The following is a 24,577-nucleotide window of genomic DNA, read 5'->3' as shown; positions in this document are numbered from 1 at the left end:
GACGCATTTGCTCGTGGGTTGATCGAGCTGCCCATTCAATGCAATCGCGACAGTGACTACCCGGTGGTGCAATATGCGGATGACACCATCCTGGTGATGCCAGCCTGCCCTGATCAAGTTGCCCGCATGAAAAAAATCCTTGAGGACTACGCAACATCGGTTGATCTGAAGATCAACTTCCACAAATCCACCCTAATCCCTATCAATCTTGATCATCAGCGTGCGTTACAACTGGCTCAGGTTCTTGGCTGCTCGGTTGGCTCAATGCCGTTCACCATGGGCACGACCAGGCCCACATTGGTTGAGCTCATGCCACTTGTGCACGGGGTGGAGGGGAAAATGTCCACTGCTCTGTCTTTGTTGTCCTCTGGGGCAAAACTCACTTTGGTTAACTCGGCAGTGACGTCGATGTTAATTTATGCCATGTGTACAATCAAGCTCCACCCCAAAGTGATTGAGCACCTTGATAAGCTGCGCAGGTACTGTCTCTGGGCGAAGAACTCTGAATATGGTGTCAAAAACAACTCCCTAGCGGCCTGGGAGTTGGTCTATAGAAGACACAGAATGTAGCATTGCTGCGGAAGCATCTGTTTAAGTTTTATAATCACCATGACGTCCCCTGGGTGACTATGGTCTGGGATACTTACTACACGGATAAAGTATCGCATGCGATGGACCCTGTTGGCTCTTTCCGGTGGCGTGATGTAATGCAGCTCAGCGATGTTTTCCGTGGGATCACCAGAGTCACTCTGGGCAACGGATCCTCCTCCCTGTTCTGGAAAGACGTCTGGTTTGACGACCGTGACACCCCATTAATGGAGATTTACCCCAGAGCTTTCTCTTTCTATATAAATGAAGATGAGCCGGTAGCAAAAATTATCACTGCTACGGATCCCAGCTTGATCTTCCACCTGCCACTGTCCACACAAGCTCGAGAGGAAGTTAGAGGAATCCAGCAAGGAACGATGCATGTGCTCCTTGATGAGGGGTGCACAGATGCCTGGGAATGCAACCTTGGTGGGGCTTTCTCCTCCAAGCTATATTACGATAACTGCTTGAGAGATACAGCTGCTGATGATGCCTTCCGTTGGCTATGGAAGGCTAAAAGCCCGATCAAATTCAAAATGTTTGGCTGGCTGTCGTTTGTTGATCGTCTTAACACTAGGAACATGCTGAGACGCACGCACTTCGTCATGGAGGGCAACACTTACACTTGCATGCTTTGCCAGAACCCCCCTAAGGAAACGGTGGAACACCTCTTCTTCACTTGCCCGTTCAGCCAACAATGCTGGGATAAGGTTGGGATGCTTTGGCCAAGCACTGGGAACAGGCTCGCTTTGCTGCACGCTGGCAGAGAACACTGGCGGTGACCACTGTTTATGGACATCTTCTTGATGGCTGCATGGAGCTTGTGGAAGGAGAGAAATAATCAACACTTCAGAGGGATTCCACACTCTTTTGGTTCATGGCTGGCTAGATTCAAAGAGCTTTTGACCCTGTTGGTTCACAGTTGTAGGGAGGAATTGCAACCTTTCCTAGACACATACATACAACAATTGTAATACTTGCACTGGTAGCCTCATAGGAGTTTTGGCCGGGGGGCCACAAAACCCACTTGTAACAATGATGTAACTGGTTTCTTTGTGAGTAATACAAAAGTCAGTGGGAGCCTCTCCCACTGTCGTTAACCTTCAAAAAAGGATAAGGAAGAACTTCACAACAAGTCAAGTGGTGCTTACAAAGCCTCATGTGATACTCCTACATCATCAAGTGAGAAACAAACCTTCAATGAGGAATTGAGCCTAATGGTGAAGAACTTCAACAAGTTCTACAAGAGTAGAATCAAGGAAAGAAGTTCCAAGTCAAGGTCCTACAATGCCAAACGATCTTCTAGTCATGAGCGTAATTGCTACAATTGTGGAAGACCCGGACACTACTCCAATGAGTGTACGGCCCCCTACAAACAAAGAGAAGATTTGCCCAAAAGGAAAAGAACAAGACAAGAATCACCACCAAGAGAGAGAAGGCGTAGAGATGATCGTTATGAACTAAGAACCTCTCGGAGAAGCAAGGATAGGGAAAGGAAGGACAAATCATCAAGGAGCTACACAAAACGAAGACATCAAGCTCATGTTAGTGAATGGGTATCCGGCTCCGACTCGGACCATCACCGCGAAAGAAGTTACCACTCCGACTCCGAATATACTCAAGATGAAGGTGTTGCCGGTCTAGCACTTGTGTCAACCAACTCCTACGGCATATTTGACTCACCAAATGAAGGAATTTGAAGATGCTTAATTGCTAAAGGCCCAAAGGTATCACAACCCGAGTATGTTGATTTCAATAGTGATGAAGATGATTTGCTAGGTGATGATGATTTAATTGTTGACAACTCTAGTGATGAAAACCATGATGAACTTGCTATTAATCATGTTAATCAAGATAAAACGAATGGCGATGATAAGAAGGAGATTGGGCGTCTAACTAAAGAACTGAACACTCTTAAGTTAGCTCATGAAACTACCTTAGAAGATCATCGAGAACTTTTAAAGACTCAAGAGAAGCTACGCTTTGAAAAGCTCAACCTTGAGCAAGAGCATGGGTTCTTAAAAGCAATCAATGATGATCGTCGTAAGAAAAGTTCTTCTTACATTGCCAAGCATTTACTCTTGTCTACTTACATGCCATAAGTAAAATCTAGCAACAAGAGTAAGAAAGATTCTTGTTCTAGTGGTAACAATAATCATGTTAAATCCAATATTGTTGCTTCCAGTAGTTCTCTTGATTCCACTAATGATTCTCTTAACCAAGTTACACTTGAGCAAGAAAATAGCTTATTGAAGGGAATTATAGAGAAAGGTGTTTACAAGAGCCTTGTTGGGAGTAAGCAATTTGAGGAAATTGTACGCAAGCAAGGAAGGCACCGGAAGAATCAAGGAATTGGTTTTGAACGAAAGTTTAATGCCAATCGAGTTGAGTGGGAAGAAGATCAATACCCCAAGACGAAGTTTGTTCCTCAACAAGAGAAGTATGATCCTACTTCTTTCCAAGGGACACAAGCTCAATATGATCTTCCACCACAAGACCACAAGCAAAAAGGCAAGGACAAGCTTCAAGAGGAGATTGATGCATTTGAAGAAGCTCCTAAGGCCTTGGCCAAGTGGGTTCCCAAGACGACATCAAGTTCTACTTCCTCAAGTACGACTACAACTCCAAAGATTCCCATCAAGATGATGTGGATCCCAAAGAAGAAGAACTGGAGAGTTCTTGAGGGTGACTCCGCCAACATACTTCACTCATATCATCTTGGCAAGGACAAGTGCAAACAACTTCCAAATCTTGCACTAGTTCAGAGTCACAAACCCTCTTGTTGGTAAGACAAGGGACAAGGTATTGAAAGTGCAACACACTCCAATGGATTGCTCCAAATGATCTACATCAACATTGAGCATCCACATCTTCAACATCTACGTGAAGTCATCATCGACAAAACCCAAGGTTAGTTCATCCCTCTAGGGGGGATATCAAATCTAGGGGGAGCTTTACTCTAATCAATTGAGCTAAATCAACTCTAATGGTGTGAACACAACAATGCTTTATGTAAAAGTGGTAAACCCACTTGTGCTTTAGCGATGAGTATGACCTATGATCAAATGTTCTCATTTGACTCCTAAGTCAATATACTCATATGTAGATGACCTAGTCATCGCCAATTTCTTGTTAGATGCTAGAGTGTTTGTGCATGCTTTTTCACATATTTCATTTGCCATTTCATTGTGTGAGCATGTTGATTGCATATTTTACTCATTCGAGGACATCCACTCGTTGCTTTGATTGTTTGGCTATTTCTCTTTTGCCAAGTGGATGGAAAAGAATGCCTAAGAACCTCCTCTAGCTATCTATGCTTTTCTCGTCTCAAACTCTATTCATGCTACATCACAAAGTTTGATCAAGTCAGATTTGAACCACTCTATGTGAGGAGCACTCGGAGTCCCCGATTCGTCATAGACTTAAACTTCCAAAACCTCTCTGTGAATTTCGGTCTGACCGATTCATCCACTTCGATCACACCGAGTTCACTCAGTTGATCTAGGTTTTCAATCTCGGTGCAACCGATTTGAACTTTTCGGTCACACCGAGTTGCAGTAACCGCTTGCGATTCTGCATCCCGGTGCCACCGAGTTGTTCCACTCGGTCCCACCGACAGGGTCAGGATATATATACCGACGGGTGAGATTTTGGAAATTTATTCAAAACCCTCCATCCCGCGCGTGTCCTGCCCTACCGCCTCGGGTCTCCGGGTCGTCTTCTCGTCGCCGGCGACCTCCCGCTGCTGGTCTCCATCAATGTCAATGGATTTCCTTCCCGCCGTTGCCGCCGTAGCGAACTCACCGCCGAACTAGGGTATGAGTTCGATCTTTTGTGCTAATTCCTTACTCCTATTCTTAGCACAATGCAATGCCATGTTCTTTACCACATATTAGATCAATCTATCCAGCAAGAACATCCCTTAGATTAGGTTTGATTCGAAAATTTAGGGTTAGGTTTCTGCCGAACTCATCTCGGACCGACCGAGTTGTGGAAATCGATCTCGCCGATTTGGCTTAGGCCATAGCACTTGCACTCTTCGGTCTGACCAAAAGTTGCAAATCGTTGTGACCGAGTTCAACACTCTGTGAAACCCTAGCAATCTCGGAGCCACCGAACTTTGTCTCGGTCTCACAAAGATCACTAGTTTAGACTCCAAAAGTTTCTTCGATGTCACCGAGTTTAACAAATCGGTAGCTCCAAAATGCTTTCTGTGGAGAACTAAAACTAAGTTTTTGACTCATCTGTTTTGCAAAAAATCTGCAATTTGTGATGCTCATCCACTCAATCTCATCTATATCTATTCATAGGGTCTGCTGTCTGCTTGCTTTGCGAGAATGTCTGACCAGAGTGATAGCCAGAACAAATCAGAAGAGCAAGTGCACATGAGTGAGGGCACTAGTCCCTCTAGCAGCTATGATGATGGCAGCAAGAGCACTCCAAGCAATTTGCCCAAGGCAGCCACTAGGACAAGGAAGAAGAGAACCTCAGACTCTGAGGAGGACTATGTGGCAAATGAGGAGGAAGTGAGCTCCAAAAAGAAAGTCCTGAATAAGGAATATGGTACTGCTGCTGCAACAAAGCCTGGTATGCATAAGAAAATTCCTGCTAAAAGGGTGTCAATATCCAAGCCAAAGAAAGTTCCAACAGGAGAAACCATGCAGTTCACTATAGAACAGTCAGATGATGATGTGGTTGGTGGCAAGAAGAAGAAGAAAAGGGCAAGAACCACAACTGCAAAAGTACTTGGAAAATCAACCATGGTGAGAGATTCTGAAGAAGAAGAAGAAGAAGAGGAAGAGGATGCTGCACCAGCACCCAAGTCCCAAAAGCTAATGGGGGATGCAATTAAGTCTGGGGCTGCCCGTTCAAAGCCCAAGACTGCACCCAAAGCTGTTGCTCAAGCTCAAAAGCCTTCAAATCCCAAGCGGAGCACTAGGAACATTCCAGCTGCAGAGAAGAACTAGGCCCCAGTGCCTGAGATGGAAGAAGAAGATGCTGAAGCCCAAGTTCTAAGGAAACTTAAACCAAAGATTCCAGATCATGATGACAGCCATCCAGTGGCAGAGGATATGAGCATCAGGAATGATGCAGGTCTGAGACTTTGGAGACAAAGTGACCCTTATGCTGTGAGAAGGAAGACTGCTGTGGACTACAGGTTCCACACCAAAGAGCAACAAGATTTCTTTGAAACCATTCTACTGGACAAGAAGCCTATAGTGTGTGACATGAAGTGGGCTGACTGGAACACTACAAGAAATATGTCAACTAGTGACCTTCTGTCAGTGACCCTGGAAGAATTGGTCATAGATCTATGACCATTTCAGACCAATTGGTCAAAAGCTGTTCGGGGGGCTCCAAACCCTAAACTATAACGACCATTTTGGTCAGAAAGGTCGTAATTTCCTTTGACGAAATGGACATAAAGTAGATAGCACTGGTCCGATGCCTTATTTCTCGCTGATCACGACTAATATAGATGGTCATAACCTTGTAAATTGTGGTGGGTTGCTATGACTAGGCGCCACTTCGTCAGTTTTTCCTATGTGTCATGTCCATGTGGCAATTTTTACCCCAGGTTGTGAAGCAACCTATATTTATGTCATTCCCAAAATTCCCAAAAAATCTCATAAATTCTTTGGGTCATATCTTCGTCAAATATGTAAAAAACCTTCCTTGCTTAGTTCAAAAATAATTCAACAATATTCATTTTCCTATTCTATTCAGGATAACACTTTGTGAAGGAAGTACCACTTTGGGATGTCCAAATAGTATCCATTTTCTACGGTGCTTTCCTATGCCCAAATAACCATCTTCCAGCAAATGCCAGCTCAATCCATTCATTATTTTGAGCCCAGCTTCAACATTCGTATTTATGTCCAGTGTGGTACTTTGCAAAGCAAGTACCACCTAGGCTCCTCCTTTTGAGCTGAAAATTTGTGAAGACGGTCTTCTTAGTAACTGATCATCCTCAGCCAAAACTCACGCCCATTAGCCATGTACATTTCCCGTACCGCTAATCAAACACTTGGCTGCTAATTCATGTTTGAGCATCGATCGGTCTCCTCGTGAGAATCTTATGTTGTAATTTTCTTCCTAGCACCTACCTGGGGAGTGCCCAACCCACTAGACATGCCTAGGCCGCCCAGAACACGTGGCAACGCCACGGTCATGCGGTGACCACGCGGCAGGCATGCGAGTTTACGCGCTCTAGAGTTGGGGCCCTTGGCCACCGCCCAAACCTCGATGTATCGCCACCAAACCATGTATTTATGATTAAATACGTTCTTATGTAACTAGAAATAATTTTTGGAAGAAATAAATAGCAAACTATGAGGCAGCTGCAGTTCAAATTTGACCCGCTTCCAACTGAATCGGCGGAAATTTGTCTGTTTCATGAGAGGTGGATCAAAACTTTTTACACCCAACCATTTTGTCAATTGTGCATTAAATATGTCCTAGTATTTTAGGAAATTGGTTTGGTCCAATTTTGCAACAATTATTTGGTAGTTCCTTCACAATAAAACCTCATTTCGGGCACTCAAAAATGGAAAATGTTTTTTTGTCCAAAGAATGAAAACTTCCTTAGGCAACATTGTGTGCCATTCCGATATGCACCCTTGTGCACAATATGAGATCATTTGAACAAACTATGCATTGAATGTGGCCACAAGATTGATCATTTGGCTTGAAAGCCATTGATCTCCACACGTGATAGCTCGTTTCTGAGAACACTTTTTTAAAATAATTTCCGCATTACAAGTTTGTTTTTTCCTGGGAACTTGGCCACATATGATGACACAATGCGACGGTTTCCCAATTTTTTGATTTTTTTTGAATTTTTTATGCCTGTTTCAAAATATGGTGAAAACGGCAGGAATGACCGTTCCTAGCTAGTGGTTGAATCTTGGAATTTTTTTGGTGTTTCTCTGATTAAATAGATACTTATGTACCTAGAAATGATTTTTGGAAAAAAATAAATAGCAAACTAAGAGGCAGCTCCAGTTCAAATTTGACCCGCTTCCACCTGAATCGGCGGAAATTTTTCTTTTTCACGAGAGGTGGATCAAAACTTTTTACACCCAACCATTTGGTCAATTGTGCATTAAATATGGCATAGTATTTTAGAAAAATGATTTGGTCCAATTTTGCAACTATTATTTGGGAGGTCCTTCACAAAAAAACCTCCTTTCGGGCATTCGAAAAATGGAAAATGGTTTTTTCGTCCAAAGAAAATGAAAACTTCCTTAGGCAACATTGTTTGCCATTCCAATATGCACCCTTGTGCACAATATGAGATCATTTGAACAAACTATGCCATGAATGTGGCCATATGATTGATTATTTGGCTTGAAAGCCATGGATCTCCACACGTGATAGCTCGTTTCTGAGAACACTTTTTAAAATAATTGCCGTATTACAAGTTTGTTATTTTTCCTGGGAACTTGGCCACATATGATAACACAATGCGAAGGTTTCCCAATTTTTTGATTTTTTTTGAATTTTTTATGCCCGTTTCAAAATGGGGTTAGAACGTCGGGAATGACCGTTCCTAGCTAATGGTTGAATCTTGGAATTTTTTTGGTGTTTCTCTGATTAAATAGATACTTATGTACATAGAAATGATTTTTGGAAAAATAAATAGCAAACTATGAGGCAGCTGCAGTTCAAATTTGACACGCTTCCAATTAAATCGGCGGAAATTTGTCTCTTTCACGAGAGGTGGATCAAAAAAATTTACACCCGACCATTGGGTCAATTGTGCATTAAATATGGCCTAGTATTTTAGAAAAATGATTTGGTGCAATTTTGCAACAATTATTTGGTAGGTCCTTCCCAAAAAAATTCCTTTCGGGCACTCGAAAAATGGAAAATGGTTTTTTCGTCCAAAGAAAATGAAAACTTCCTTAGGCAACATTGTTTTCCATTCCAATATGCACCCTTGTGCACAATATGAGATCATTTGAACAAACTATGCCATGAATGTGGCCATAAGATTGATCATTTGGCTTGAAAGCCATTGATCTCCACACGTGATAGCTCGTTTCTGAGAACACTTTTTAAAAATAATTTCCGCATTACAAGTTTGTTATTTTTCCAGGGAACTTGGCCACATATGATGACACAATGCGATGGTTTGCCAATTTTTTGATTTGTTTTGAATTTTTGATGCCCGTTTCAAAATGCGGTCAAAACGGCGGGAATGACCGTTTCTAGCTAGTGGTTGAATCTTTGACTTTTTTTGGTGTTTCTCTGATTAAATAGATACTTATGTACCTAGAAATAATTTTTGAAAAAAAATAAATAGCAAACTATGAGGCAGCTGCAGTTCAAATTTGACCCGCTTCCAGCTAAATCGGTAGAAATTTGTCTTTTTCACGAGAGGTGGATCAAAACTTTTTACACCCACCATTTGGTCAATTGTGCATTAAATACGGGCTAGTATTTTAGAAAAATGATTTGGTCCAATTTTGCAACTATTATTTGGGAGGTCCTTCACAAAAAAACCTCCTTTCGGGCACTCGAAAAATGGAAAATGGTTTTTTCGTCCAAAGAAAATGAAAACTTCCTTAGGCAACATTGTTTGCCATTCCAATATGCACCCTTGTGCACAATATGAGATCATTTGAACAAACTATGCCATGAATGTGGCCATAAGATTGATCATTTGGCTTGAAAGCCATGGATCTCCACACGTGATAGCTCGTTTGTGAGAACACTTTTTAAAATAATGGCTGTATTACAAGTTTGTTATTTTTCCTGGGAACTTGGCCACATATGATAACACAATGCGAAGGTTTCCCAATTTTTTGATTTTTTTTTTGAATCTTTATGCCCGTTTCAAAATGCGGTCAAAACGGCGGGAATGACCGTTCCTACCTAGTGCTTGAATCTTGGAATTTTTTTGGTGGTTCTCTCATTAAATAGATACTTATGTACCTATAAATGATTTTTGGAAAACCTAAATAGCAAACTATGAGGCAGTTGCAGTTCAAATTTGACCCGCTTCCAACTAAATCGGCGGAAATATGTCTCTTTCACGAGAGGTGGATAATTTTTTTTTACACCCAACCATTGGGTCAATTGTGCATTAAATATGGCCTAGTATTTTAAAAAAATGATTTGGTGCAATTTTGCAACAATTATTTGGTAGGTCCTTCACAAAAAAAATTCCTTTCGGGCACTAGAAAAATGGAAAATGGTTTTTTCGTCCAAAGAAAATGAAAACTTCCTTAGGCAACATTGTTTTCCATTCCAATATGCACCCTTGTGCACAATATTAGATCATTTGAACAAACTATGCCATGAATGTGGCCATAAGATTGATCATTTGGCTTGAAAGCCATTGATCTCCACACGTGATAGCTCGTTTCTAAGAACACTTTTTAAAAATAATTTCTGCATTAGAAGTTTGTTATTTTTCCTGGGAACTTGGCCACATATGATGACACAATGCGATGGTTTGCCAATTTTTTGATTTTTTTTAATTTTTTATGCCCGTTTCAAAATGCGGTCAAAACGGCGGGAATGACCGTTCCTAGCTAGTGGTTGAATCTTGGAATTTTTTTGCTGTTTCTCTAATTAAATAGATACTTATGTACTTAGAAATGATTTTTGGAAAAAATAAATAGCAAACTATGAGGCAGCTGCAGTTCAAATTTGACCCGCTTCCAGCTGAATCGGTGGAAATTTGTCTTTTTCATGAGAGGTGGATCCAAACTTTTTACACCCAACCATTTGGTCAATTGTGCATTAAATATGGCCTAGTATCTTAGAAAAATGATTTTGTCCAATTTTGCAACAATTATTTGTGAGGTCCTTAAAAAAAACTCCTTTCGGGCACTCGAAAAATGGAAAATGGTTTTTTCGTCCAAAGAAAATGAAAACTTCCTTAGGCAACATTGTTTGCCATTCCAATATGCACCCTTGTGAACAATATGAGATCATTTGAACAAACTATGCCATGAATGTGGCCATATGATTGATCATTTGGCTTGAAAGCCATTCATCTCCACACGTGATAGCTCGTTTCTGAGAACACTTTTATAAAATAATTGCCGTACTACAAGTTTGTTATTTTTCCTGGGAAATTGGCCACATATGATGACACAATGCGAAGGTTTCCCAATTTTTTGATTTTTTGAATTTTTTATGCACGTTTCAAAATGCGGTCAAAACGGCGGGAATGACCGTTCCTAGCTAGTGGTTGAATCTTGGAATTTTTTGGTGTTTCTCTGATTAAATAGATACTTATGTACCTAGAAATTATTTTTGTAAAAACTAAATAGCAAACTATGAGGCAGCTATAGTTCAAATTTGACCCGCTTCCAGCTGAATCGGCGGAAATTTTTCTTTTTCAAGAGAGGTGGATCAAAGCTTCTCACACCCAACCATTTGGTCAATAGTGCATTAAATATGTCCTAGTATTTTAGAAAATTGATTTGGTACAATTTTGCAACAAATATTTGGTAGGTCCTTCACAAAAAAGCTTATTTCGGACACTTGAAAAATGGAAAATGGATTTTTCGTCCAAAGAAAATGAAAACTTCCTTAGGGAACATTGTTTGCCATTCCAATATGCACCCTTGTGAACAATTTGAGATCATTTGAACAAACTATGCCATGAATGTGGCCATAAGATTGATCATTTGGCTTCAAAGCCATTCATCTCCACACGTGATAGCTCGTTTCTGAGAACACTTTTTTGAAAATAATTGCCGTATTACAAGTTTGTTATTTTTCCTGGGAACTTGGCCACATATGATGACACAAATGCTAAGGTTTCCCAATTTTTTGATTTTTTTTGAATTTGTTATGCCCGTTTCAAAATGCAGTCAAAACGGCGGGAATGACCGTTCCTAGCTAGTGGTGGAATCTTGGAATTTTTTGGTGTTTCTCTGATTAAATAGATACTTATGTACCTAGAAATTATTTTTGTAAAAAATAAATAGCAAACTATGAGGCAGCTATAGTTCAAATTTGACCCGCTTCCAGCTGAATCGGCGGAAATTTGTCTTTTTCAAGAGAGGTGGATCAAAACTTTTTACACCCAACCATTTGGTCAATTGTGCATTAAATATGGCCTAGTATTTTAGAAAAATGATTTGGTCCAATTTTGCAACAATTATTTGGGAGGTCCTTCACAAAAAAACCTCCTTTCGGGCACTCGAAAAATTGAAAATGGTTTTTTCGTCCAAAGAAAATGAAAACTTCCTTAGGCAACATTGTTTGCCATTCCAATATGCACCCTTGTGCACAATATGAGATCATTTGAACAAACTATGCCATGAATGTGGCCATAAAATTGATCATTTGGCTTGAAAGCCATTCATCTCCACACGTGATAGCTCGTTTCTGAGAACACTTTTTTAAAATAATTGCCGTACTACAAGTTTGTTATTTTTCCAGGGAACTTGGCCACATATGATGACACAATGCGAAGGTTTCCCAATTTTTTGATTTTTTGAATTTTTTATGCACGTTTCAAAATGCGGTCAAAACGGCGGGAATGACCGTTCCTAGCTAGTGGTTGAATCTTGGAATTTTTCGGTGTTTCTCTGATTAAATAGATACTTATGTACCTAGAAATGATTTTTGGAAAAAAATAAAGAGCAAACTACAAGGCAGCTACAGTTGAAATTTAACCGGCTTCTTGCTGAATCGATGGAAATTTGTCTTTTTCATGAGAGGTGGATCAAAGCTTCTCACACCCAACCATTTGGTCAATAGTGCATTAAATATGTCCTAGTATTTTAGAAAATTGATTTGGTACAATTTTGTAACAAATATTTGGTAGGTCCTTCACAAAAATGCTTATTTTGGACACTAGAAAAATGGAAAATGGATTTTTCGTCCAAAGAAAATGAAAACTTCCTTAGGGAACATTGTTTGCCATTCCAATATGCACCCTTGTGAACAATTTGAGATCATTTGAACAAACTATGCCATGAATGTGGCCATAAGATTGATCATTTGGCTTCAAAGCCATTCATCTCCACACGTGATAGCTCGTTTTTGAGAACACTTTTTCGAAAATAATTGCCGTATTACAAGTTTGTTATTTTTCCTGGGAACTTGGCCACATATGATGACACAAATGCTAAGGTTTCCCAATTTTTTGATTTTTTTTTTGAATTTGTTATGCCCGTTTCAAAATGCAGTCAAAACGGTGGGAATGACCGTTCCTAGCTAGTGGTGGAATCTTGGAATTTTTTGGTGTTTCTCTGATTAAATAGATACTTATGTACCTAGAAATTATTTTTGTAAAAAATAAATAGCAAACTATGAGGCAGCTATAGTTCAAATTTGACCCGCTTCCAACTAAATCGGCGGAAATTTGTCTTTTTCAAGAGAGGTGGATCAAAACTTTTTACACCCAACCATTTGGTCAATTGTGCATTAAATATGGCCTAGTATTTTAGAAAAATGATTTGGTCCAATTTTGCAACAATTATTTGGGAGGTCCTTCACAAAAAAACCTCCTTTCGGGCACTCGAAAAATGGAAAATGGTTTTTTCGTCCAAAGAAAATGAAAACTTCCTTAGGCAACATTGTTTGCCATTCCAATATGCACCCTTGTGCACAATATGAGATCATTTGAACAAACTATGCCATGAATGTGGCCATAAGATTGATCATTTGGCTTGAAAGCCATTCATCTCCACACGTGATAGCTCGTTTCTGAGAACACTTTTTAAAAATAATTTCCGTACTACATGTTTGTTATTTTTCCAGGGAACTTGGCCACATATGATGACACAATGCGAAGGTTTCCCAATTTTTTGATTTTTTGAATTTTTTATGCACGTTTCAAAATGCGGTCAAAACGGCGGGAATGACCGTTCCTAGCTAGTGGTTGAATCTTGGAATTTTTCGGTGTTTCTCTGATTAAATAGATACTTATGTACCTAGAAATGATTTTTGGAAAAAAATAAAGAGCAAACTACAAGGCAGCTACAGTTGAAATTTAACCGGCTTCTTGCTGAATCGATGGAAATTTGTCTTTTTCATGAGAGGTGGATCAAAGCTTCTCACACCCAACCATTTGGTCAATAGTGCATTAAATATGTCCTAGTATTTTAGAAAATTGATTTGGTACAATTTTGCAACAAATATTTGGTAGGTCCTTCACAAAAATGCTTATTTCGGACACTAGAAAAATGGAAAATGGATTTTTCGTCCAAAGAAAATGAAAACTTCCTTAGGGAACATTGTTTGCCATTCCAATATGCACCCTTGTGAACAATTTGAGATCATTTGAACAAACTATGCCATGAATGTGGCCATAAGATTGATCATTTGGCTTCAAAGCCATTCATCTCCACACGTGATAGCTCGTTTCTGAGAACACTTTTTCGAAAATAATTGCCGTATTACAAGTTTGTTATTTTTCCTGGGAACTTGGCCACATATGATGACACAAATGCTAAGTTTTCCCAATTTTTTGATTTTTTTTTGAATTTGTTATGCCCGTTTCAAAATGCAGTCAAAACGGCGGGAATGACCGTTCCTAGCTAGTGGTGGAATCTTGGAATTTTTTGGTGTTTCTCTGATTAAATAGATACTTATGTACCTAGAAATTATTTTTGTAAAAAATAAATAGCAAACTATGAGGCAGCTATAGTTCAAATTTGACCCGCTTCCAACTGAATCGGCGGAAATTTGTCTTTTTCAAGAGAGGTGGATCAAAACTTTTTACACCCAACCATTTGGTCAATTGTGCATTAAATATGGCCTAGTATTTTAGAAAAATGATTTGGTCCAATTTTGCAACAATTATTTGGGAGGTCCTTCACAAAAAAACCTCCTTTCGGGCACTCGAAAAATGGAAAATGGTTTTTTCGTCCAAAGAAAATGAAAACTTCCTTAGGCAACATTGTTTGCCATTCCAATATGCACCCTTGTGCACAATATGAGATCATTTGAACAAACTATGCCATGAATGTGGCCATAAGATTGATCATTTGGCTTGAAAGCCATTCATCTCCACACGTGATAGCTCGTTCCTGAGAACACTTTTATAAAATAATTGCCGTACTACAAGTTTGTTATTTTTCCTGGGAACTTGGCCACATATGATGACACAATGCGAAGGTTTCCCAATTTTTTGATTTTTTGAATTTTTTATGCACGTTTCAAAATGCGGTCAAAACGGCGGGAATGACCGTTCCTAGCTAGTGGTTGAATCTTGGAATTTTTTGGTGTTTCTCTGATTAAATAGATACTTATGTACCTAGAAATGATTTTTTGAAAAAAATAAAGAGCAAACTACAAGGCAGCTACAGTTGAAATTTGACCGGCTTCTTGCTGAATCGATGGAAATTTGTCTTTTTCATGAGAGGTGGATCAAAGCTTCTCACACCCAACCATTTGGTCAATAGTGCATTAAATATGTCCTAGTATTTTAGAAAATTGATTTGGTACAATTTTTTAACAAATATTTGGTAGGTCCTTCACAAAAAAGCTTATTTCGGACACTTGAAAAATGGAAAATGGATTTTCCGTCCAAAGAAAATGAAAACTTCCTGAGGGAACATTGTTTGCCATTCCAATATGCACCCTTGTGAACAATTTAAGATCATTTGAACAAACTATGCCATGAATGTGGCCATAAGATTGATCATTTGGCTTCAAAGCCATTCATCTCCACACGTGATAGCTCGTTTCTGAGAACACTTTTTTGAAAATAATTGTCGTATTACAAGTTTGTTATTTTTCCTGGGAACTTGGCCACATATGATGACACAAATGCTAAGGTTTCCCAATTTTTTTTGATTTTTTTTGAATTTGTTATGCCCGTTTCAAAATGCAGTCAAAACGGCGGGAATGACCGTTCCTAGCTAGTGGTGGAATCTTGGAATTTTTTGGTGTTTCTCTGATTAAATAGATACTTATGTACCTAGAAATTATTTTTGTAAAAAATAAATAGCAAACTATGAGGCAGCTATAGTTCAAATTTGACCCGCTTCCAGCTGAATCGGCGGAAATTTGTCTTTTTCAAGAGAGGTGGATCAAAACTTTTTACAATCAACCATTTGGTCAATTGTGCATTAAATATGGCCTAGTATTTTAGAAAAATGATTTGGTCCAATTTTGCAACAATTATTTGGGAGGTCCTTCACAAAAAAACCTCCTTTTGGGCACTCGAAAAATGGAAAATGGTTTTTTCGTCCAAAGAAAATGAAAACTTCCTTAAGCAACATTGTTTGCCATTCCAATATGCACCCTTGTGCACAATATGAGATCATTTGAACAAACTATGCCATGAATGTGGCCATATGATTGATTATTTGGCTTGAAAGCCATGGATCTCCACACGTGATAGCTCGTTTCTGAGAACACTTTTTAAAATAATTGCCGTATTACAAGTTTGTTATTTTTCCTGGGAACTTGGCCACATATGATGACACAAATGCTAAGGTTTCCCAATTTTTTGATTTTTTTTGAATTTGTTATGCCCGTTTCAAAATGCAGTCAAAACGGCGGGAATGACCGTTCCTAGCTAGTGGTGGAATCTTGGAATTTTTTGGTGTTTCTCTGATTCAATTGATACTTATGTACCTAGAAATTATTTTTGTAAAAAATAAATAGCAAACTATGAGGCAGCTATAGTTCAAATTTGACCCGCTTCCCGCTGAATCGGCGGAAATTTGTCTTTTTCAAGAGAGGTGGATCAAAACTTTTTACACCCAACCATTTGGTCAATTGTGCATTAAATATGGCCTAGTATTTTAGAAAAATGATTTGGTCCAATTTTGCAACAATTATTTGGGAGGTCCTTCACAAAAAAACCTCCTTTCGGGCACTCGAAAAATGGAAAATGGTTTTTTCGTCCAAAGAAAATGAAAACTTCCTTAGGCAACATTGTTTGCCATTCCAATATGCACCCTTGTGCACAATATGAGATCATTTGAACAAACTATGCCATGAATGTGGCCATAAGATTGATCATTTGGCTTGAAAGCCATTCATCTCCACACGTGATAGCTCGTTTCTGAGAACACTTTTTTAAAATAATTGCCGTACTACAAGTTTGTTATTTTTCCAGGGAACTTGGCCACATATGATGACACAATGCGAAGGTTTCCCAATTTTTTGATTTTTTGAATTTTTTATGCACGTTTCAAAATGCGGTCAAAACGGCGGGAATGACCGTTCCTAGCTAGTGGTTGAATCTTGGAATTTTTCGGTGTTTCTCTGATTAAATAGATACTTATGTACCTAGAAATGATTTTTGGAAAAAAATAAAGAGCAAACTACAAGGCAGCTATAGTTGAAATTTAACCGGCTTCTTGCTGAATCGATGGAAATTTGTCTTTTTCATGAGAGGTGGATCAAAGCTTCTCACACCCAACCATTTGGTCAATAGTGCATTAAATATGTCCTAGTATTTTAGAAAATTGATTTGGTACAATTTTGCAACAAATATTTGGTAGGTCCTTCACAAAAAAGCTTATTTCGGACACTAGAAAAATGGAAAATGGATTTTTCGTCCAAAGAAAATGAAAACTTCCTTAGGGAACATTGTTTGCCATTCCAATATGCACCCTTGCGAACAATTTGAGATCATTTGAACAAACTATGCCATGAATGTGGCCATAAGATTGATCATTTGGCTTCAAAGCCATTCATCTCCACACGTGATAGCTCGTTTCTGAGAACACTTTTTCGAAAATAATTGCCGTATTACAAGTTTGTTATTTTTCCTGGGAACTTGGCCACATATGATGACACAAATGCTAAGGTTTCCCAATTTTTTGATTTTTTTTTGAATTTGTTATGCCCGTTTCAAAATGCAGTCAAAACGGCGGGAATGACCGTTCCTAGCTAGTGGTGGAATCTTGGAATTTTTTGGTGTTTCTCTGATTAAATAGATACTTATGTACCTAGAAATTATTTTTGTAAAAAATAAATAGCAAACTATGACGCAACTATAGTTCAAATTTGACCCGCTTCCAACTGAATCGGCGGAAATTTGTCTTTTTCAAGAGAGGTGGATCAAAACTTTTTACACCCAACCATTTGGTCAATTGTGCATTAAATATGGCCTAGTATTTTAGAAAAATGATTTGGTCCAATTTTGCAACAATTATTTGGGAGGTCCTTCACAAAAAAACCTCCTTTCGGGCACTCGAAAAATGGAAAATGGTTTTTTCGTCCAAAGAAAATGAAAACTTCCTTAGGCAACATTGTTTGCCATTCCAATATGCACACTTGTGCACAATATGAGATCATTTGAACAAACTATGCCATGAATGTGGCCATAAGATTGATCATTTGGCTTGAAAGCCATTCATCTCCACACGTGATAGCTCGTTTCTGAGAACACTTTTTTAAAATAATTGCCGTACTACAAGTTTGTTATTTTTCCAGGGAACTTGGCCACATATGATGACACAATGCGAAGGTTTCCCAATTTTTTGATTTTTTGAATTTTTTATGCACGTTTCAAAATGCGGTCAAAACGGCGGGAATGACCGTTCCTAGCTAGTGGTTGAATCTTGGAATTTTTTGGTGTTTCTCTGATTAAATAGATACTTATGTACCTAGAAATTATTTTTGTAAAAACTAAATAGCAAACTATGAGGCAGCTATAGTTCAAATTTGACCCGCTTCCAGCTGAATCGGCGGAAATTTTTCTTTTTCAAGAGAGGTGGATCAAAGCTTCTCACACCCAACCATTTGGTCAATAGTGCATTAAATATGTCCTAGTATTTTAGAAAATTGATTTGGTACAATTTTGCAACAAATATTTGGTAGGTCCTTCACAAAAAAGCTTATTTCGGACACTTGAAAAATGGAAAATGGATTTTTCGTCCAAAGAAAATGAAAACTTCCTTAGGGAACATTGTTTGCCATTCCAATATGCACCCTTGTGAACAATTTGAGATCATTTGAACAAACTATGCCATGAATGTGGCCATAAGATTGATCATTTGGCTTCAAAGCCATTCATCTCCACACGTGATAGCTCGTTTCTGAGAACACTTTTTTGAAAATAATTGCCGTATTACAAGTTTGTTATTTTTCCTGGGAACTTGGCCACATATGATGACACAAATGCTAAGGTTTCCCAATTTTTTGATTTTTTTTGAATTTGTTATGCCCGTTTCAAAATGCAGTCAAAACGGCGGGAATGACCGTTCCTAGCTAGTGGTGGAATCTTGGAATTTTTTGGTGTTTTTCTGATTTAATAGATACTTATGTACCTAGAAATTATTTTTGTAAAAAATAAATAGCAAACTATGAGGCAGCTATAGTTCAAATTTGACCCGCTTCCAACTGAATCGGCGGAAATTTGTCTTTTTCAAGAGAGGTGGATCAAAACTTTTTACACCCAACCATTTGGTCAATTGTGCATTAAATATGGCCTAGTATTTTAGAAAAATGATTTGGTCCAATTTTGCAACAATTATTTGGGAGGTCCTTCACAAAAAAACCTCCTTTCGGGCACTCGAAAAATGGAAAATGGTTTTTTCGTCCAAAGAAAATGAAAACTTCCTTAGGCAACATTGTTTGCCATGCCAATATGCACCCTTGTGCACAATATGAGATCATTTGAACAAACTATGCCATGAATGTGGCCATAAGATTGATCATTTGGCTTGAAAGCCATTCATCTCCACACGTGATAGCTCGTTTCTGAGAACACTTTTTTAAAATAATTGCCGTACTACAAGTTTGTTATTTTTCCAGGGAACTTGGCCACATATGATGACACAATGCGAAGGTTTCCCAATTTTTTGATTTTTTGAATTTTTTATGCATGTTTCAAAATGCGGTCAAAACGGCGGGAATGACCGTTCCTAGCTAGTGGTTGAATCTTGGAATTTTTCGGTGTTTCTCTGATTAAATAGATACTTATGTACCTAGAAATGATTTTTGGAAAAAAATAAAGAGCAAACTACAAGGCAGCTACAGTTGAAATTTAACCGGCTTCTTGCTGAATCGATGGAAATTTGTCTTTTTCATGAGAGGTGGATCAAAGCTTCTCACACCCAACCATTTGGTCAATAGTGCATTAAATATGTCCTAGTATTTTAGAAAATTGATTTGGTACAATTTTGCAACAAATATTTGGTAGGTCCTTCACAAAAAAGCTTATTTCGGACACTAGAAAAATGGAAAATGGATTTTTCGTCCAAAGAAAATGAAAACTTCCTTAGGGAACATTGTTTGCCATTCCAATATGCACCCTTGCGAACAATTTGAGATCATTTGAACAAACTATGCCATGAATGTGGCCATAAGATTGATCATTTGGCTTCAAAGCCATTCATCTCCACACGTGATAGCTCGTTTCTGAGAACACTTTTTCGAAAATAATTGCCGTATTACAAGTTTGTTATTTTTCCTGGGAACTTGGCCACATATGATGACACAAATGCTAAGGTTTCCCAATTTTTTGATTTTTTTTTGAATTTGTTATGCCCGTTTCAAAATGCAGTCAAAACGGCGGGAATGACCGTTCCTAGCTAGTGGTGGAATCTTGGAATTTTTTGGTGTTTCTCTGATTAAATAGATACTTATGTACCTAGAAATTATTTTTGTAAAAAATAAATAGCAAACTATGACGCAACTATAGTTCAAATTTGACCCGCTTCCAACTGAATCGGCGGAAATTTGTCTTTTTCAAGAGAGGTGGATCAAAACTTTTTACACCCAACCATTTGGTCAATTGTGCATTAAATATGGCCTAGTATTTTAGAAAAATGATTTGGTCCAATTTTGCAACAATTATTTGGGAGGTCCTTCACAAAAAAACCTCCTTTCGGGCAATCGAAAAATGGAAAATGGTTTTTTCATCCAAAGAAAATGAAAACTTCCTTAGGCAACATTGTTTGCCATTCCAATATGCACCCTTGTGCACAATATGAGATCATTTGAACAAACTATGCCATGAATGTGGCCATAAGATTGATCATTTGGCTTGAAAGCCATTCATCTCCACACGTGATAGCTCGTTTCTGAGAACACTTTTATAAAATAATTGCCGTACTACAAGTTTGTTATTTTTCCTGGGAACTTGGCCACATATGATGACACAATGCGAAGGTTTCCCAATTTTTTGATTTTTTGAATTTTTTATGCACGTTTCAAAATGCGGTCAAAACGGCGGGAATGACCGTTCCTAGCTAGTGGTTGAATCCTGGAATTTTTTGGTGTTTCTCTGATTAAATAGATACTTATGTACCTAGAAATGATTTTTTGAAAAAAATAAAGAGCAAACTACAAGGCAGCTACAGTTGAAATTTGACCGGCTTCTTGCTGAATCGATGGAAATTTGTCTTTTCATGAGAGGTGGATCAAAGCTTCTCACACCAAACCATTTGGTCAATAGTGCATTAAATATGTCCTAGTATTTTAGAAAATTGATTTGGTACAATTTTGCAACAAATATTTGGTAGGTCCTTCACAAAAAAGCTTATTTCGGACACTTGAAAAATGGAAAATGGATTTTTCGTCCAAAGAAAATGAAAACTTCCTGAGGGAACATTGTTTGCCATTCCAATATGCACCCTTGTGAACAATTTAAGATCATTTGAACAAACTATGCCATGAATGTGGCCATAAGATTGATCATTTGGCTTCAAAGCCATTCATCTCCACACGTGATAGCTCGTTTCTGAGAACACTTTTTTGAAAATAATTGTCGTATTACAAGTTTGTTATTTTTCCTGGGAACTTGGCCACATATGATGACACAAATGCTAAGGTTTCCCAATTTTTTTTGATTTTTTTTGAATTTGTTATGCCCGTTTCAAAATGCAGTCAAAACGGCGGGAATGACCGTTCCTAGCTAGTGGTGGAATCTTGGAATTTTTTGGTGTTTCTCTGATTAAATAGATACTTATGTACCTAGAAATTATTTTTGTAAAAAATAAATAGCAAACTATGAGGCAGCTATAGCTCAAATTTGACCCGCTTCCAGCTGAATCGCCGGAAATTTGTCTTTTTCAAGAGAGGTGGATAAAAACTTTTTACACCCAACCATTTGGTCAATTGTTTATTAAATATGGCCTAGTATTTTAGAAAAATGATTTGGTCCAATTTTGCAACAATTATTTGGGAGGTCCTTCACAAAAAAACCTCCTTTCGGGCACTCGAAAAATGGAAAATGGTTTTTTCGTCCAAAGAAAATGAAAACTTCCTTAAGCAACATTGTTTGCCATTCCAATATGCACCCTTGTGAACAATATGAGATCATTTGAACAAACTATGCCATGAATGTGGCCATATGATTGATCATTTGGCTTGAAAGCCATTCATCTCCACACGTGATAGCTCGTTTCTGAGAACACTTTTATAAAATAATTGCCGTACTACAAGTTTGTTATTTTTCCTGGGAAATTGGCCACATATGATGACACAATGCGAAGGTTTCCCAATTTTTTGATTTTTTGAAATTTTTATGCACGTTTCAAAATGCGGTCAAAACGGCGGGAATGACCGTTCCTAGCTAGTGGTTGAATCTTTGAATTTTTTGGTGTTTCTCTGATTAAATAGATACTTATGTACCTAGAAATTATTTTTGTAAAAACTAAATAGCAAACTATGAGGCAGCTATAGTTCAAATTTGACCCGCTTCCAGCTGAATCGGCGGAAATTTTTCTTTTTCAAGAGAGGTGGATCAAAGCTTCTCACACCCAACCATTTGGTCAATAGTGCATTAAATATGTCCTAGTATTTTAGAAAATTGATTTGGTACAATTTTGCAACAAATATTTGGTAGGTCCTTCACAAAAAAGCTTATTTCGGACACTTGAAAAATGGAAAATGGATTTTTCGTCCAAAGAAAATGAAAACTTCCTTAGGGAACATTGTTTGCCATTCCAATATGCACCCTTGTGAACAATTTGAGATCATTTGAACAAACTATGCCATGAATGTGGCCATAAGATTGATCATTTGGCTTCAAAGCCATTCATCTCCACACGTGATAGCTCGTTTCTGAGAACACTTTTTTGAAAATAATTGCCGTATTACAAGTTTGTTATTTTTCCTGGGAACTTGGCCACATATGATGACACAAATGCTAAGGTTTCCCAATTTTTTGATTTTTTTTGAATTTGTTATGCCCGTTTCAAAATGCAGTCAAAACGGCGGGAATGACCGTTCCTAGCTAGTGGTGGAATCTTGGAATTTTTTGGTGTTTCTCTGATTAAATAGATACTTATGTACCTAGAAATTATTTTTGTAAAAAATAAATAGCAAACTATGAGGCAGCTATAGTTCAAATTTGACCCGCTTCCAGCTGAATCGGCGGAAATTTGTCTTTTTCAAGAGAGGTGGATCAAAACTTTTTACACCCAACCATTTGGTCAATTGTGCATTAAATATGGCCTAGTATTTTAGAAAAATGATTTGGTCCAATTTTGCAACAATTATTTGGGAGGTCCTTCACAAAAAAACCTCCTTTCGGGCACTCGAAAAATGGAAAATGGTTTTTTCGTCCAAAGAAAATGAAAAGTTCCTTAGGCAACATTGTTTGCCATTCCAATATGCACACTTGTGCACAATATGATATCATTTGAACAAACTATGCCATGAATGTGGCCATAAGATTGATCATTTGGCTTGAAAGCCATTCATCTCCACACGTGATAGCTCGTTTCTGAGAACACTTTTTTAAAATAATTGCCGTACTACAAGTTTGTTATTTTTCCAGGGAACTTGGCCACATATGATGACACAATGCGAAGGTTTCCCAATTTTTTGATTTTTTGAATTTTTTATGCACGTTTCAAAATGCGGTCAAAACGGCGGGAATGACCGTTCCTAGCTAGTGGTTGAATCTTGGAATTTTTTGGTGTTTCTCTGATTAAATAGATACTTATGTACCTAGAAATTATTTTTGTAAAAACTAAATAGCAAACTATGAGGCAGCTATAGTTCAAATTTGACCCGCTTCCAGCTGAATCGGCGGAAATTTTTCTTTTTCAAGAGAGGTGGATCAAAGCTTCTCACACCCAACCATTTGGTCAATAGTGCATTAAATATGTCCTAGTATTTTAGAAAATTGATTTGGTACAATTTTGCAACAAATATTTGGTAGGTCCTTCACAAAAAAGCTTATTTCGGACACTTGAAAAATGGAAAATGGATTTTTCGTCCAAAGAAAATGAAAACTTCCTTAGGGAACATTGTTTGCCATTCCAATATGCACCCTTGTGAACAATTTGAGATCATTTGAACAAACTATGCCATGAATGTGGCCATAAGATTGATCATTTGGCTTCAAAGCCATTCATCTCCACACGTGATAGCTCGTTTCTGAGAACACTTTTTTGAAAATAATTGCCGTATTACAAGTTTGTTATTTTTCCTGGGAACTTGGCCACATATGATGACACAAATGCTAAGGTTTCCCAATTTTTTGATTTTTTTTGAATTTGTTATGCCCTATTCAAAATGCAGTCAAAACGGCGGGAATGACCGTTCCTAGCTAGTGGTGGAATCTTGGAATTTTTTGGTGTTTTTCTGATTTAATAGATACTTATGTACCTAGAAATTATTTTTGTAAAAAATAAATAGCAAACTATGAGGCAGCTATAGTTCAAATTTGACCCGCTTCCAGCTGAATCGGCGGAAATTTGTCTTTTTCAAGAGAGGTGGATCAAAACTTTTTACACCCAACCATTTGGTCAATTGTGCATTAAATATGGCCTAGTATTTTAGAAAAATGATTTGGTCCAATTTTGCAACAATTATTTGGGAGGTCCTTCACAAAAAAACCTCCTTTCGGGCACTCGAAAAATGGAAAATGGTTTTTTTCGTCCAAAGAAAATGAAAACTTCCTTAGGCAACATTGTTTGCCATTCCAATATGCACCCTTGTGCACAATATGAGATCATTTGAACAAACTATGCCATGAATGTGGCCATAAGATTGATCATTTGGCTTGAAAGCCATTCATCTCCACACGTGATAGCTCGTTTCTGAGAACACTTTTTTAAAATAATTGCCGTACTACAATTTTGTTATTTTC

General features: G+C 38.1%; 1 protein-coding gene across 1 annotated transcript; it reads left to right on the top strand.

Moving 5' to 3' along the window:
* The first annotated feature begins 671 nt into the window (after positions 1 to 671).
* On the top strand, positions 672 to 1,370 carry LOC141023130 (uncharacterized). The gene has a single exon (XM_073499458.1). The coding sequence runs from the start codon at positions 672 to 674 to the stop codon at positions 1,368 to 1,370; it is 699 nt and encodes a 232-aa protein (XP_073355559.1).
* Positions 1,371 to 24,577: the final 23,207 nt, after the last annotated feature.

Source organism: Aegilops tauschii, chromosome 5 (assembly GCF_002575655.3).
Source record: "Aegilops tauschii subsp. strangulata cultivar AL8/78 chromosome 5, Aet v6.0, whole genome shotgun sequence".
Classification (NCBI taxonomy): Eukaryota; Viridiplantae; Streptophyta; class Magnoliopsida; order Poales; family Poaceae; genus Aegilops; species Aegilops tauschii.
This window is presented reverse-complemented; position numbering and strand designations above follow the sequence as displayed.